Raw genomic sequence first — 15,431 nt, forward strand, 5'->3', positions numbered from 1 at the left:
TCAAGCCAGAACAGAATATTTGTGATGACTCATGGGCCATGTAGTCCCGTTCCTAGCGCTGTTGAGACAGATGAAGAGGAAAACTTGGGTTTTCCACCGTTTCGGCCAGAATTGGAACTTTCCCAGCCAGAATTGGAGCCCTTGCACCTGCAGGAGGCTTGTCTTCCAGAAATCTGCCAAACAAGCCCTGAGTCAGAATCTCCCCCATTTTCTCGCCGTAGTTATTATCAACAACATAAAGGAGTTCAACAGGCTAATCGCAGAAGCCTGAGAATCGCAGCCAGGCATTCAGCTGATTAAGACTGCTTCCATGAGAAATTCTAGGGAGTCATGCATCTGGACACAGAGATTGACTTTCGGTTCTGGTTCCCCAGAGAAGTGTTCTTTGGTGGGAAAACGAGACCCTATTTAGGTTCCTTGCCCCGTAGGAATCTTGCGGAGTCAATTCGTCAGCTACCGGAGTAGGTTGTGTGTGGACAGCGCTACTCCCGTTTCCAAGCCTTCGTTCCCGTTTCCAAGGCTTCGTTCCTGTTTCCAGCCTTGTTTTGTTTCACGGACCTTGCCTTGCTACCTAGGACTCAGCCTTGCTTTCCAGGACCTTGCCTTGCTTCCCGGACCTTGCCAAGTATTTACCACGGATCTTGTCCCTGTTCCTCGTTCCTTGTTGCCTTGAATCAAGCTTTGTGTACCAAGAATCAAGCTATTTCCTTGCCTTGCCTAAGTTTCATGGACTAAAGGACCTTGTCATCTCCCCTCACTCTGCTTGGCAAGTGAGTGTTTCGGTTACTGGATTACAACTTTGGACCTTACTATTTCATATTGGACATTGTTTTCCTGGACTATATTTGACCTTTCCTGAAAGGTCATCTTCTGAACTATATTCTACACTTATTTTTATTGCCTTTACTTATTTCCTTAATAAAGATATTAGATAGATTCTGGCCTCTGTGTATGGTTATTGGTGCTCTGCAGCCTGGGTCGTGACAGTTTGACTCCGCCACCCTAAGCACCAATTAACCTAGGCCAGAATGTCTACCGGAGCTGGACCGGGCGACCAGCCACTCAGCTACACCATCGACAAGGATGAAGTGGACCGCATCCGAGATAAGCTCAATGCGCAGGACGGAGAAATAAGGGGATTGAAGGAACGCGGGGTCCGTCTCCCGGCCATGGCGTTGCCAACCAAGTTTTCTGGAGAAGCTTCTAAGGTTCATGTTTTCCGTCGCCAATGCCAGGCTTATCTAGAGGCCCGTAATGCCGAGTTTCCCCAAGAAGACATCAAGGTGGCATGGATTTACAGTCTCCTAGACGGGCCAGCGGCCAACTGGGCGACGGCACTGTTCGACCAAGTCTCCCCACATCTGAGATCAGCGCAACACTTCCTGGATCACCTTAAGGCGACTTGGGGAATCGAGGACAATTTGGAGGCGGCCGGCCACAAACTCCGGCGCCTCTCCCAAGGGGACAGACCTTTGTCCCAGTACATAGCCGAGTTCCGAGTGCTGGCCCATAACACCGGCTGGAACGACATAGCCCTCAGAGGACAATTTCGGGAGGGTCTCAACATCGAGATGCTGGAGGAAATCTCCAAGGTGGATCCTCCACACTCTCTTGAAGGACTCATTGATCAATGTTTACGAGCTGAAGTCATGCTGGCCAACAGAAAGCAATGGATCCGAGGCCAGAGCGGTAGGGCTGGAGCGAAACCTCCCGCTCCCACCGGCATCCAGCCGCGCCCAGTGTGGAGACCCCCGCCACCAGCCCCATACCTCAGAGGAAGCGAGGAGGTGCCGATGCAGCTGGGCAATGTGCGTCCCAGGTTGGATACTGCCGAGAAGGCCCGCCGCCAACGCCTGAATCTCTGTTGGTACTGCGGAAACGGGGGCCACTTTGCCAGAGAGTGCCCAGCCAAAGGAAGGCCCGCCGCCCGTCTGGCGGCGGCGTCCTCCACGGAGACGAAGACGTCTGAGGCGGCTGGCGCGAAGCCGGCGGGGGAAGCCAGCGACCGGGCGTAGAGAGGCTCGCCAACCCGGTCAAAAACCCCACTCAAGAGCCGCCAACCGGGGTCCTATTTCTCCTAGTGGTCACCTTGTGGTCAGCGAAAAAAGGACCCGTCATGATCCATGCCATGATAGACTCAGGAGCCACAAACAATTTCATTGATAGAGAGTATGCCGACTCTCTGGGATTACAATATCACGACTTCAAGAATGCCCGTGTGGTGCAGGCCATAGATGGCCGCCCCCTCAAGACAGGTCCAGTAAGCCAATGGTCAGAACCCACCAGAATGTGGATAAGGGAACACATGGAAGAGATTTCCTTCTTTGTTACCGAGGTTCCCCATTTCCCTGTGATTTTGGGAATTCCATGGCTGACCCTCCACGACCCAAACATCTCCTGGTCCAACAGAGAACTGCAGTTTGCTTCAAAATATTGCCAAAACCATTGTCTTGTAGCCAAGGTCTGCCATACCACAGACGCTGAACCCATCATCACTTTGCCCAAGAAATACTCAGACTTTTGGGATGTATTCAGTGAAAAAGAAGCCGAGAGACTACCCCCGCATAGACCTTATGACTGTGCCATTGACTTGGTGGAGGGGGCCCTGATCCCACGAGGGCACCTCTACTCCCTGACTGAACCAGAGCAAGAAGCTCTCAGGGAGTTCTTAGAGACAAACCTCCGCAAGGGGTTCATCAGACCCTCTCAATCCCCAGCCGCTTCCCCAGTGATGTTTGTGAAAAAGAAGTCAGGGGACCTACGCTTGGTGGTGGACTATAGGGCATTGAACAATATCACTAAGCGAAACCGATATCCCCTGCCTTTGATCTCGGATCTCTTAGACCGGCTTCGAGGGGCCAAGGTTTATACCAAACTGGATCTTCGAGGAGCTTACAATCTAGTTCGCATCAGGGAAGGGGACGAGTGGAAGACCGCCTTCCAGACTAAATTCGGTTTATTCGAGTCCCGGGTCATGAATTACGGTTTATGTGGAGCTCCCACAACGTTCCAGCATTTTGTCAATGACATCTTTCAGGATTATCTAGACCGGTTCTTGATTATCTACTTGGACGATTTTTTGGTGTTTTCTAGATCACAATCAGAACATGAGAACCACGTCAGAATGGTGTTACAACGATTGCGGGATCACGGACTTTATGCCAAGCTGGAAAAATGCGCTTTTGATCTACAAGAGGTAGACTTCCTGGGATACCGTGTCTCGCCACTAGGGCTCACCATGGACCCGGCGAAGGTTTCAGCAGTATTGGAATGGCGGGCGCCAACCAACAAGAAAGAGGTGCAACGTTTCTTGGGGTTCGCGAACTACTACCGCAAGTTCATTCCAGACTTTGCCCGCTGGTCTGATCCAATCACCAGCTGCATCCGTGGGAAACAGCCTTGCCGCTGGACAGAGCAAGCAGAGAAAGGATTCCAGCAACTAAAGAAATTATTCACGTCCCAGCCAATCCTTCAGCACCCAGATCCTGAAACCCCTTTTGTCGTGCAGGCGGACGCCTCCGATGTGGCGATTGGGGCTGTACTCCTACAACCAGTGGGAGATCACCTTCACCCTTGTGCCTTCTACTCCCGTCAACTGACCGCACCAGAGAGAAATTACACTATTTGGGAAAAGGAACTTTTGGCCATAAAGGCAGCCTTTGAAACTTGGAGACATTGGTTAGAAGGGGCCAAATTTCCCATTGAGGTCCATACTGATCATCGGAATCTAGAGCATCTAAGAACTGCCCGCAAGCTAAATCAGAGGCAACAACGCTGGGCTTTATTCTTTGAACGTTTTAACTTCCAAATCCATTATGTAACCCCAGCCCAGACCAAGCAAGCAGATGCTCTGTCACGGAAACCGGAATATGCTGCAGGGCGCAAAGAGACCTTTGAGTCCCAACTGCTGCAGCCCGAGAACTTTGCCACGCTCACAGTGGGAAACACCAAATCCACTCCAATTGAATCAACTCCCTCTACTCCAGGGCCCCTTTGTGCTCAGGAAATCAGGGCTAGTCAGCAAGCAGATGCCTGGGCTCAGGACCAACTTCGCCAAGGACTACATTTCCCCTTTTCGCTTAAGGATGGGTTACTTTGCTATAGAAATCATGTATACATCCCTCCAGGACCGGGCAGGGAAAAAGCACTTCGTCTGTGTCATGACTGCAAGCCAGCAGGGCATTTCGGACTATTTAAAACCATGCATTTGATCCTAAGAGATTTCTGGTGGCCCAAGATCCGCAAGGATGTGGAAACATATGTCAATACCTGCCCAGTATGCCAGCACTCCAAGACAAGAAGGGAAAAGCCCTCAGGGCTTCTGCATCCCCTTCCTACCCCATCTCGCCCGTGGGAAATAATCTCTGCAGACTTTATCACTGATCTACCACCTTCCTGTGGATTCACCACGATCCTAGTGGTGGTGGACCTTTTTACCAAGTTAGCCCATTTCATTCCCTGCGATGGCCTCCCCACGGCCAAAGAGACTGCAGATTTATTCCTTCAACATGTTTTCAGATTGCATGGGTTGCCCAAGAGTTTGGTCACAGACCGTGGGTCCCAATTCACCTCTCGTTTCTGGAAAGCACTACAAAAACTATTGGGCATAGACTCGTTTATCTTCGGCTCACCATCCCCAAACGGATGGGCAAACTGAGCGCACCAATGCCACTTTGGAACAATACCTTCGCTGTTATGTGAACTACCAGCAGGACAATTGGGCTTCCCTGTTACCGCTGTCAGAGTTTGCCTATAACAATGGTGTCCAGGCTTCAACTAAAGAAACCCCGTTCTTTGCAAACTACGGCTTCCATCCACGTTTCTTTCCTTCTGTCATTGAAACCTCAGAAGTTCCCGCAGCAGAGGACTGGCTGCAGGAACTCACAGCGGTGCAACAACTTTTACTCCAGCAACTAGACCAAGCCAAGGAGGACTATAAATGCCACGCTGACAATCATCGCCAGCCGGGCCCCGAAATCAAGGTAGGAGACCGGGTTCTTCTGTCCACTCGTTTTTTGCCCTCCCATCGCCCTTGCCGGAAGTTAGATGCCCGTTTCATTGGCCCCTATCCAGTGGTGGCGCAACTTAACCCCGTGACTTTCAAACTTCAACTCCCGCGCTCTATGCGCATTCATCCAGTGTTTCATCGCTCTCTGCTCCTTCCGGCGGATGGTGTGCGCCCTGATGTAGACCGGCCGGCCCCCGCCCCTGTTTTGGTGGACGGAGAGGAGGAGTTCGAGGTTCAGGACATTTTGGATTCTCGCTTTCACCGCCGCCGCCTGCAATATCTCATTGACTGGGTGGGTTTTGGTCCCGAAGAACGCTCTTGGGAAGACGCTTCCACAGTCCATGCCCCCGATTTAACCCGCCGCTTCCATCAGACCTATCCCGCCAAGCCACGGCCTCGCACCTCGGGGAGAGAGTCCCATTTTGAGAGGGGGCTTGAGGAGGGGGATAGTGTGATGACTCATGGGCCATGTAGTCCCGTTCCTAGCGCTGTTGAGACAGATGAAGAGGAAAACTTGGGTTTTCCACCGTTTCGGCCAGAATTGGAACTTTCCCAGCCAGAATTGGAGCCCTTGCACCTGCAGGAGGTTTGTCTTCCAGAAATCTGCCAAACAAGCCCTGAGTCAGAATCTCCCCCATTTTCTCGCCGTAGTTATTATCAACAACAAAAAGGAGTTCAACAGGCTAATCGCAGAAGCCTGAGAATCGCAGCCAGGCATTCAGCTGATTAAGACTGCTTCCATGAGAAATTCTAGGGAGTCATGCATCTGGACACAGAGATTGACTTTCGGTTCTGGTTCGCCAGAGAAGTGTTCTTTGGTGGGAAAACGAGACCCTATTTAGGTTCCTTGCCCCATAGGAATCTTGCGGAGTCAATTCGTCAGCTACCGGAGTAGGTTGTGTGTGGACAGCGCTACTCCCGTTTCCAAGCCTTCGTTCCCGTTTCCAAGGCTTCGTTCCTGTTTCCAGCCTTGTTTTGTTTCACGGACCTTGCCTTGCTACCTAGGACTCAGCCTTGCTTTCCAGGACCTTGCCTTGCTTCCCGGACCTTGCCAAGTATTTACCACGGATCTTGTCCCTGTTCCTCGTTCCTTGTTGCCTTGAATCAAGCTTTGTGTACCAAGAATCAAGCTATTTCCTTGCCTTGCCTAAGTTTCATGGACTAAAGGACCTTGTCATCTCCCCTCACTCTGCTTGGCAAGTGAGTGTTTCGGTTACTGGATTACAACTTTGGACCTTACTATTTCATATTGGACATTGTTTTCCTGGACTATATTTGACCTTTCCTGAAAGGTCATCTTCTGAACTATATTCTACACTTATTTTTATTGCCTTTACTTATTTCCTTAATAAAGATATTAGATAGATTCTGGCCTCTGTGTATGGTTATTGGTGCTCTGCAGCCTGGGTCGTGACAATATTGTGCATTGGAGCTGGATATATCCCTCATGTGGATTCAGTACAGCATTAGATACACAGTTTCTATATTGCAGGGTACATGCCCCTCCCCAAATGGGTGGCTAATGTTTTCTCATATCATTATAGTTTTTGAATCCAACTTTGCTATTTCATCCATGTTCTATTCTCTTCCTTTTTTGTCTTTGGTTTTGAGAACGAAGTAGTTGTAGTAGAAAAGCCTTGAGGTGGTAATGTTTGGCTAAACAAAATAACAGGTTTAATTTGACAATGGGTTGCATGCTACGTAGAAATTATTTCCAAGAGATGAATTAAATTTATATGGCTGAGCCAAGTCTACCATGAAAATATAACAAATATACTACTGGCTTACAATGTTGTACAGTTGCACTCCAGGGAAATGTTAGGAGAGAAGACAAAGTGATGAATTAGAAAGCAAGAGATCATTGTAAGAGGGGGGAAACACTTATATGTAATATATTACTCACACTTGCAAAACAAATTGAGGCTAGAAGTATCTTTTATCAACACGATCTTTTTCCTTACCTATTCTTTTCTTTTATATAGTATGAACCAAGAGGACCAGGCAGGCCATTGTACCAAAGAAGAATTTCATCTAGTTCAGCCCAGGCTTGTTCTGAAGATTTAAACACTCCTCAAGATGGCCTTGGACAGTGTAAAGAGCTTCAAGACCACAGTAACCCATCCTCTTTCAATTATTCATCGCCTGAAATGTGGGTAAACTCCACTTCATCAGCCCCATATCAGAACATTCCATGTAATGGATCCAATAGAGCAGGCCAACCAAGAGAGTTGCTAGGTAAGTGATACTTGCTTGTTGTCTTTGTCCCAGTTGCTGATTGGTTAATTTTAATTTATCTCGCAGTTGGCAGCAACTTTCTGTTGCACATCAGGAGGGGCAATGCCAGCTAGCTTATAAAGTCTATCAGCAGGTGTAGGTTTGAGACATCCTGTGATTTTTGTACATGTCTCATTCAGTGTTATATTCACCTGCTTCGCGTGGGCAGATTTATGCCAGATGGGGCAGGCATTCTCAGCAGTTGAGTAGGACAAAGCCAGAGCTGATGTTTTTATTAATCCATAGAATAGACTGTCCTATTCCACCTATTTCACTCCCCTAGGCCTGAAGAAGGTGAACCTAATAGATACCTTTCTCACCCACTTGATCTTGTCTCTGTTTGGATAACTGAGTGAACATGGCTTCTTTTTTTGTTCCATCTAGTTCCATCGAAGACTGCCAAATCCCCTGAGGAACAGCTGAAGGTTGAAAACATCCCGTTGTCCACTTCTTTTAATTACAACGTGCTCCAACATCTTGGCCAGTTCCCTCCCCTCATGCCCAACAAGCAGATTGCTGAGTCCAACAGCAGCAGCCAGCCAAGTGCTGGTGTCAACAAGCCTGCCATGTCGTACGCAAGTGCTCTGAGGGCTCCCCCAAAGCCCAAAGCTCCTCCTGAGCAGGCAAAAAAGAATAGCGATCCTTTGTCTTTATTTCAGGAACTTAGTCTAGGTAGTTCATCAGGTAGCAATGGCTTTTACTCCTATTTTAAATAATCAGAATATTTTTGTAGAGAAATTTTAGTTTTTATTTGTGTCTGTAGATTTAGGGTAGTCGGGGCTTCACCTGCAGTTGCCACCATTTGTCTTTGTTTATATTAGTAAACATACCTTGGTTTAATTGCTTTGCTGCTAGACTTGAATCTAACCTTTTTAAGTTATGTTCCATTATCTTATTTTTTTTCCTTTTTGATGTGGGTCAGAAGTTTGAAAAAAAAATCTCTAGAAAAACACACTCTTAAAAAATTATGTAACTTTATATACGTGTTGCATTAAAGCTAGCAGCTGGAAAGTTGATTGTGCAACTTTAAAAAAATATACAAAATTTTAAAAAAAGTTGTCTAAATTGTATTTAAAAAGAAATGTAAGTAGCATTTACATTTATTCAATAACATTTAGCATACTGTGCTGGGTTTCTGTACCAGAAATGGCCAGTCAATGTACAAATGTATGTTATGTCTGCTTAAATTGTTTATTTTTTTTAAAAGAAAAGTGCAGCAGCTTCTAATTACTTTCACTTTTATCAGCTTTCTGTGAAGGGATGCTGCATTCTAAGACTTTTATAGTTTTAGAAATTGTATGGCGTGGCATAGTAATCTCCTTTGATTGTAGGATAAAGTGAAGACCTTCTTTGCAGATCCAGAAGCCACTGTTAACATTTCAAAGTAAAATGGAAAAGCAGTGGTCAATTTAAAAAAATTTAAAAACCTATACCTATACATCTTATTTTTGGACAAGCTGCTAATTTTAGCTTGTTAGAAATATGGAATTGATAGGTTTATAAACAAGAATCATGAAATTAAAACCCATTTTTGTTATGTTGGGTGCTTTGTAGTTTAATAACTATTTTAAAAAACTGAGTGATTTTAGTAAAATATTTGGATCCTGCTCCCAACTATGCATGTGTAAATCGCTTGTAATCTGGTTTCTCCCCCTCTGGTTTCTTTAGTGGTATAAAGAACTGTGCCGTTTTAAATCCCCCCACCCCCCGTATCCTTTTGGTATATTATTTGATGTTTACATTAAATGTGACATTATACACAGATATTCAACTATTTTGCTAATTGTTTTGTTTGAGGAACTTCATTAAAGAAGATTTTTATGTTTGTCAAAGCTGTATCCAAATTAATCCAAATTTTGGGGGAGTAACATTGTGGGGGAGGGAGGGGGAAGGAGATATGCTCCGACATGGTTGTTTTTATCTTTGTATGTTCTGCTGAGGTTTTCCACGAGCCTGGTCTTTTACCACTATATATTGAAATCTATAAAGAATTATACAGCAATATGTAAGAAAATTTTGGAAAAAAATAGGGTAATGTTTACCTTTCAGGTTGTGGTCTTGTACACTGTTCATACTTTTGAAGTAAGGGATGTATCTTTTATAGCTTCTATAAAGGCACTTGTCCTCCTTTACACTTGAAAAGATCTCTTTGATAGGGGACATTAATTTGTATCACCAGTTGATTTGTTTTGATTTCCCATTGTAAGAGTCAAGAGTACTATTTTCAAAGGTAGTATCGTTCAGTCTCCCCATAGTTTTGAAATCATTGGGATCATGCACAGCCTTTTGCTGAGCTGCTGTATTCAATCTGATATTTGCTCTTGTTACAATCCATTTATTCCTGTTGGGTTTTGTAAAATCGTGATGGTGAAAATCTCAGCTTGGCTGAAATCAATGTCATTCTTCTTTTGATCCTAAATAGGTCAGGGTTTCACTTAAATGTATTTTTCTCTACAAGATCAGTGTATGGATTTAGCGCCTTGCAGTATTTCATGGCTATAGGTTCAGAAGTTCAGGGTAAAGATAGATAGCTATAGAATTAAACCCAACAGAGAGCGAAGGATAAAGGTCCTGCTCAGTTTTGCCTCTCACTTGAGCATTTGGCATAAGATGTGAAAGAGCTGAAGGCCATGGGATTTTCAGTAGACCTTTGGTTGCTGTCCTTAGTAACTTTGCTGTCACAAATAACGAGACAACGGTCTAAGAATAACATTCTTCTTAGATCCGTCTGAAATAAGCTGTTTCTGATAGTCATTTTCCTAATGTTTTAAGCTGAAATCCTTCTCATTACAGCATGGTAAATGAAGTCTATTGAAAATAGTGAGAGCTATGTAGACATAACTTATGGCAGGAATGCTGTTCAGGTCCCTTTTATGTGGGCACAATAAAAAAGTATTAGCAGCCTGTACAAAATTAACATGACAGGTTAGAGCTCAGAAGGAGTCGGTCAAGTCAGCACTCTCACTTTAGGAGTTTCAAAATCATACATTTGTGTAGTCTTACAAATTTGTTTATGTCATTTAAAAATTAGACTAAAAATTAAACCTACTTATTCATTTATTTTATTCTGTGAGTTGAAGAACAGTCATTCATATCCAACTGCATTGCTTTTAAACTGTCACACGCTAGTATTTTCATTGCAAAAACAACTTTCTAAAATCATTAAAGCACATTGTTCTTTTTTTCTTTCCATCTCCTTTATTACCATTGTTTAAATATGTCTTTTATGTCAGTAAGTTAAGTCAGATGCATACACCTCCATTTGGAAGAATTATTATCTATTCAGAATTCAGCAATTAAAGTAAGGTTTCAGTAAAATAAGGAAGATGTTGTAGTCTTCAATCCAAGATGGATTGAAAAACAGACATATTGTGGATTTAACAGATCAGTTTTTCTGAGGTTTAAAATATTTTTTTCTCTCTAGAAATATTAGAGAATTGACAGCTTCAGAAATAGAATTGGCTTTGCATGGGAAGAAAAGCTCCACATTACTGTTGTTTCTCTGTTCATGTTAGACCTTAGTTTTATTGCCCTGTTTTCAAACTGCTAGTATGTAATTATATTTACACTACGGATTTTTTTCTTATAACCAAATCACAACATTTTCATTGATTTCCGTCATGGTGGAATTGGCATCATCAGTGATTTGTTCTATTAATAAAGGCATTATGTATTGTGAATGACTGTAAAATAATATTTCATTTTTACAACTCAATTGTTGAAGCTGGAACATACTTAAAATGTTGGTCTTATTTATGCCAAATTCATAATACAGTTTTAATGTTCCGCATCTCCTCAAAAGTAATAAGATTTTCCATCGTTATTTCATTTCATGTTTTCAGGAACAAAATATATTAGTTTCATGGGAACAAGCATGCATCTCATAGATCACTGCATTTAAAGAGAGTTCCAGGATACATTACTGAAGCTGAAAGGCATAACCTGCTCAAAGTCAGTAATGTTTGAAAGAAAAGACTACTTTGTCTTTGACATGTGAACCATGTTGGTTGTCCTTATAATTAATATCTTAGCTAGAATATTTTTCTTTTCTTGTAGCTGAAGGAGCATTCAGTCTTGTACATTCTAGAATAGTGTAACTGAGAAATTCTGCATACTGTGACATGAACCTAGAAAACTAGATGGTTCCTGATGCTAGGACAATTTAACTTGTGAACCTCATTTAATTGTATTATGATGTTGGGTACACACTGGATTCTCCATGCCTCATTTTTTCTACCTCCATTTCCTTGCCCAATAGCTGTGTACTAGTTAGCTAATGATGAAATTTCCCTTTTGCTGGCTCAACTGATCTAGCTTTATCAATATACCTTGTCAGATACATTTTTCAGTCCACTTCCCCACTGCTCACTCCTTAAGATGTGTTTGCCAGTGATTGAGAACCCCAGTGCAAGACGTGTTGGGCTGACAAAAGGTTTTCACATTAAGTACTCACCATGCTTTCATGAAGGACATCCCAAATGGTACAGAATTTCCATTTTGATTGTGATTTATCTTGTGTAAATAAGAATGTTCTTTCAGGTATGGAAACACCCTTATTGGTACATTGCCGCTGTGATCTCAGATCCTGTATGTGTCTATGAGAGTTCATCGCTTAATGCAGCCTTCTTTAACATTCTAATGTTCAGGTCTTTGGGGCTACAACTCCCACTTTCCATGATCATTGGCTGTGCTGAAGGGAGCTGTAGTTCAGTGGTGTTATATGCACATATTGGGAGTTGATAGAGGGATTTCTTATATGAGAACTGTGTAACAAATGACCCTAGATTTTAAGAGATTCAGAGTCTGGAGCAAAGAGAAAGCCATTGAAAAAAGATAGAACTTCTCAATTAATATGCCTGATGTTTTGTATATTCCTAATGTCATTCTAGGGGTGTGTATGTTTGTATGTGTGTTCCTAGAATGAATTTTACATACATACATACACTCTGAGCTATTTAAGGCACATCTGAAAAGTTTCAGTAAAAGCTGGATGGTTGTAGGATTCAGATAGCTGCACACATCTGCTCTTTCAACATTTGCTTCCACTCTTTGGTCATTTGTCAGAGGAAATGGAGAACACAGTATTGAAATATCACTAGCCATAATTTTCCTCTGTCTCTTTCACCCATTTCATATTTTTCACAGCACTGGGTTTCTTAGCTAGCCTGTGTTATTGCACCAAAGCCTGCAAATCCCAACCTTTCCTCATGCCCCAGCATATGAGTAGGGAAGCAGTGTGTGGTTGGAGAAGCTGGCCAATATCAGATTCTAATCAGTGTACTGTTTGTGTCCATGTTGCATCACTTACTGAACAACTATGAACGAGACAAGCGATACTTGGGAACATCAAATTTTCCTTGTAGTCTTATACCCCAAGCATTGTACTGCTATAAATTCTTGGTCATGAAGGCCCCAAATAGCTTTAACTAAATAAATAATGTGAATTTGTGAGAATGTGTGCTAATAGTTCTGGATCTAGTAGTGTATCCATCACAAAATGTATATGCATTTGATATATGTGAAAAACTTTGTTAACTGGCACAGCAGGATAGCTTTAGTAGTCACTTGACTGTTGATCCATCTTTATATCATATTGGTTTTTCTTAGGATCCATCTTGAAATTGATTGGGATTAATGAATAAGTAAAATATAGATTTGAGTGATAAGGTGAATTTTGGATCTGCTTCATGTCCTATTCATATAAATAGAAATTTTCCCATTCAGAAAGGTTATCCCCTCTAGATGGGCATTGCATTTCTTTTTTCATGCAGAATCGATATCTTACCAGTTTTATTTTATTAGTCACTGTTTCAGGCTGATTAATCTTGCTCTTGCACTATTCTGTTCATATGTGCTACCTATTCATTTTTCCATATCTATCTGATAGTGGCCATTGCTAGCCTTCAATGTGGAAATACTCACAATTTTTCTTCTTCTGATACTTCGACATCACATAATATAATGTTTTATGTGTTGTTGATTTTTTTAAATGATCTATTTCCCTTCTTGAAACATGCCATCACCAACTGTCCTGGGGTATTTTTAGAGGCAACATTTCTGTTTTGCCCCAATACATCCTGGGTATTTTTGCCCAATGTTAAATATATTAAACTTTTAGTGATCTACCCACTAATAATTGTTCTACCTCTGGTGTCAGCCTTTGTTAAAATGGAACTGATTTTTAATGATCTATGGATGTTGTAGGCAGATAAAAATGTCTACGCTAGAGTCTGCCATTAGAAGTCAGTACTTGAGCATTAGGCTGTCCCTACATTTATCATATAAAAGCCATTTGAAATCTGTAATTGCATGCAACCCAGGGCTAATGTGCAAGACTGTAGCCCAATTTCAGCAATCCGCAGGATTAAATGTGATCACTTGTGGATGGGCACAAAGTCGCTAAAGAATTTAGCTACCTAGCATATATCAGGTGGAGGTGCCATGTGGGTCCTGCGCACATGGACACTGTGATTTGCACTACAATTACGACTCCGAAGAGACTAACTATGGCTGAAGCATATATATAGGTCCTAGCACTTTATGCAAGCGGTGCCTCCATAGGTTTCTCAGCAGCTTGTAAACTCATACATATGTCTGCAGGTGGTCATGTGGGAACAAAATGTCCTACTTGAAAAAAATTGCGAATGTGGACATAAGTATTTCTTAAAGCTCCAGATGTACTTCTAAAAGGCATTGTGCCTATCCAGATGGCAGTTTCCACCATTAGTTAAATTCTGAACTTAGAGTGTGAGAGAAGCTACCACAAAAGAAAGAAAACTCTTAGCTTAGAGCATTGTTGATGACGCCCAACAAATACTGGCCTGTGGGTTGCCATATACACAGACGCTGTTGATTCCTACCCATCCCTTGGACTTGCAAGAATCATTATCCATATTAGAACTGTTGGTATCAAGTTGTACTGTATCAGCACAACTTGCTTTAAAATATCCATCCTGGAGTGGTCCTATGGGATTGCTTATGTTTCGTGTGTTTTTCCCAGCTTCTCATATATGTTATCAAGGTCTGTGATTGATCCGCCATCCCATTTATTGCATTGCCCTGCTTTCTAAGTAACTTCTGCTTTGCCCGCATAATAATCTGCCTTGAGTAACGCACCCTAAAGTTCACTCTACCTACTCTTTTTGCTGCCAAAGCCAAATTTCTGCCACCCATAAACTATTGCTCTAGCCATGAAAAAATGGAAAGGTTGGACCTGCAGTGTGTGGCCCCGATATACAATTATGCAAGGTAACCCCATTGATTTTAATGAGACACAAGTGCTTATAACTGTAAACTATGGGTGAGAAGGAACAACTTGAACTAAGATCTGCGTATGATTGTGTGGTGAAATTCACCTTTAATGTTGTATGGATCGATTAATAAAATAAAAAAGTTAGTGCAAATGGTCTGTTTAAAGTCATTATACAAATCTCTAAAATCCCATTATTTCAAAGGCAAGATTACAGCCTTGCTAACGTAAATGAAATTGTCATGTCCGAAACAATACCATAGGTTAATTTAGAAAAGAAAATGGCCTTATATATTAAAAGTCAGTACTTCTAGTATTAGCAGAAACTCCTGAATGTAGTTCAGAAGAGTTGCAAAGCACCAAGAGTGGTCTAATCCTTTCACCAATGAAATTGAATTAATTGTCTACTAGTGGTCCAGATTGCTAAATCCAGAAGGTGCTTTTAAATTGTTTCAACAATCTTTGTGATTTCTTGTAAACTGCGTTGAGGATTGGGGTCTTAACAGTATCTATCTTCAAGTGTAATGATTGTCTTGGTGCACTCTTTATTTTTAAAAATTAATGGTAACACAAAATGTATTTTACTGCTACATTTAAGATGTATTTATAATAAAGATGCCTTTTTAATAAATACTATTGCAATTTACCAGTGCATTATGTTTGCAGTGTATGATGAACATGGTCTTGAAAAGCTCAGAAGCACAACACATGTTGATGTTCAGCACTAATTTGAAATAAGTTTAAAAAAAACTTTAGGTGGAAAGAAAGACTGAACTAAATTTGCAAGTGGTCCATTCAGTTGTCCTTGGCCAAAATAGCTCCATCAACTTTTGGTTTTTTATCTAAAGTGAAACCAGTTTTATGTATCTTTCAACAGTGTGTTGGCATACACGTTTAACA

At 42.4% G+C, this 15,431-nt stretch overlaps 1 protein-coding gene across 3 annotated transcripts in view; it reads left to right on the forward strand.

Moving 5' to 3' along the window:
- The window catches only part of helz (helicase with zinc finger), a 178,708-nt gene extending 163,531 nt beyond the window's left edge, over window positions 1-15,177 (forward strand). For all 3 annotated transcript variants that reach the window (XM_008116368.3, XM_003224437.4, XM_016995744.2), the window contains 2 exons: window positions 6,991-7,243; window positions 7,667-15,177. In XM_008116368.3, the coding sequence (XP_008114575.1) occupies window positions 6,991-7,243; window positions 7,667-7,998 (585 nt within the window). In that variant the 3' untranslated portion in view covers window positions 7,999-15,177. The remainder of the gene's footprint in view (window positions 1-6,990; window positions 7,244-7,666) is intronic.
- Window positions 15,178-15,431: the final 254 nt, after the last annotated feature.

The sequence above is a fragment of the Anolis carolinensis genome, chromosome 2, assembly GCF_035594765.1.
Source record: "Anolis carolinensis isolate JA03-04 chromosome 2, rAnoCar3.1.pri, whole genome shotgun sequence".
Classification (NCBI taxonomy): domain Eukaryota; kingdom Metazoa; phylum Chordata; class Lepidosauria; order Squamata; family Dactyloidae; genus Anolis; species Anolis carolinensis.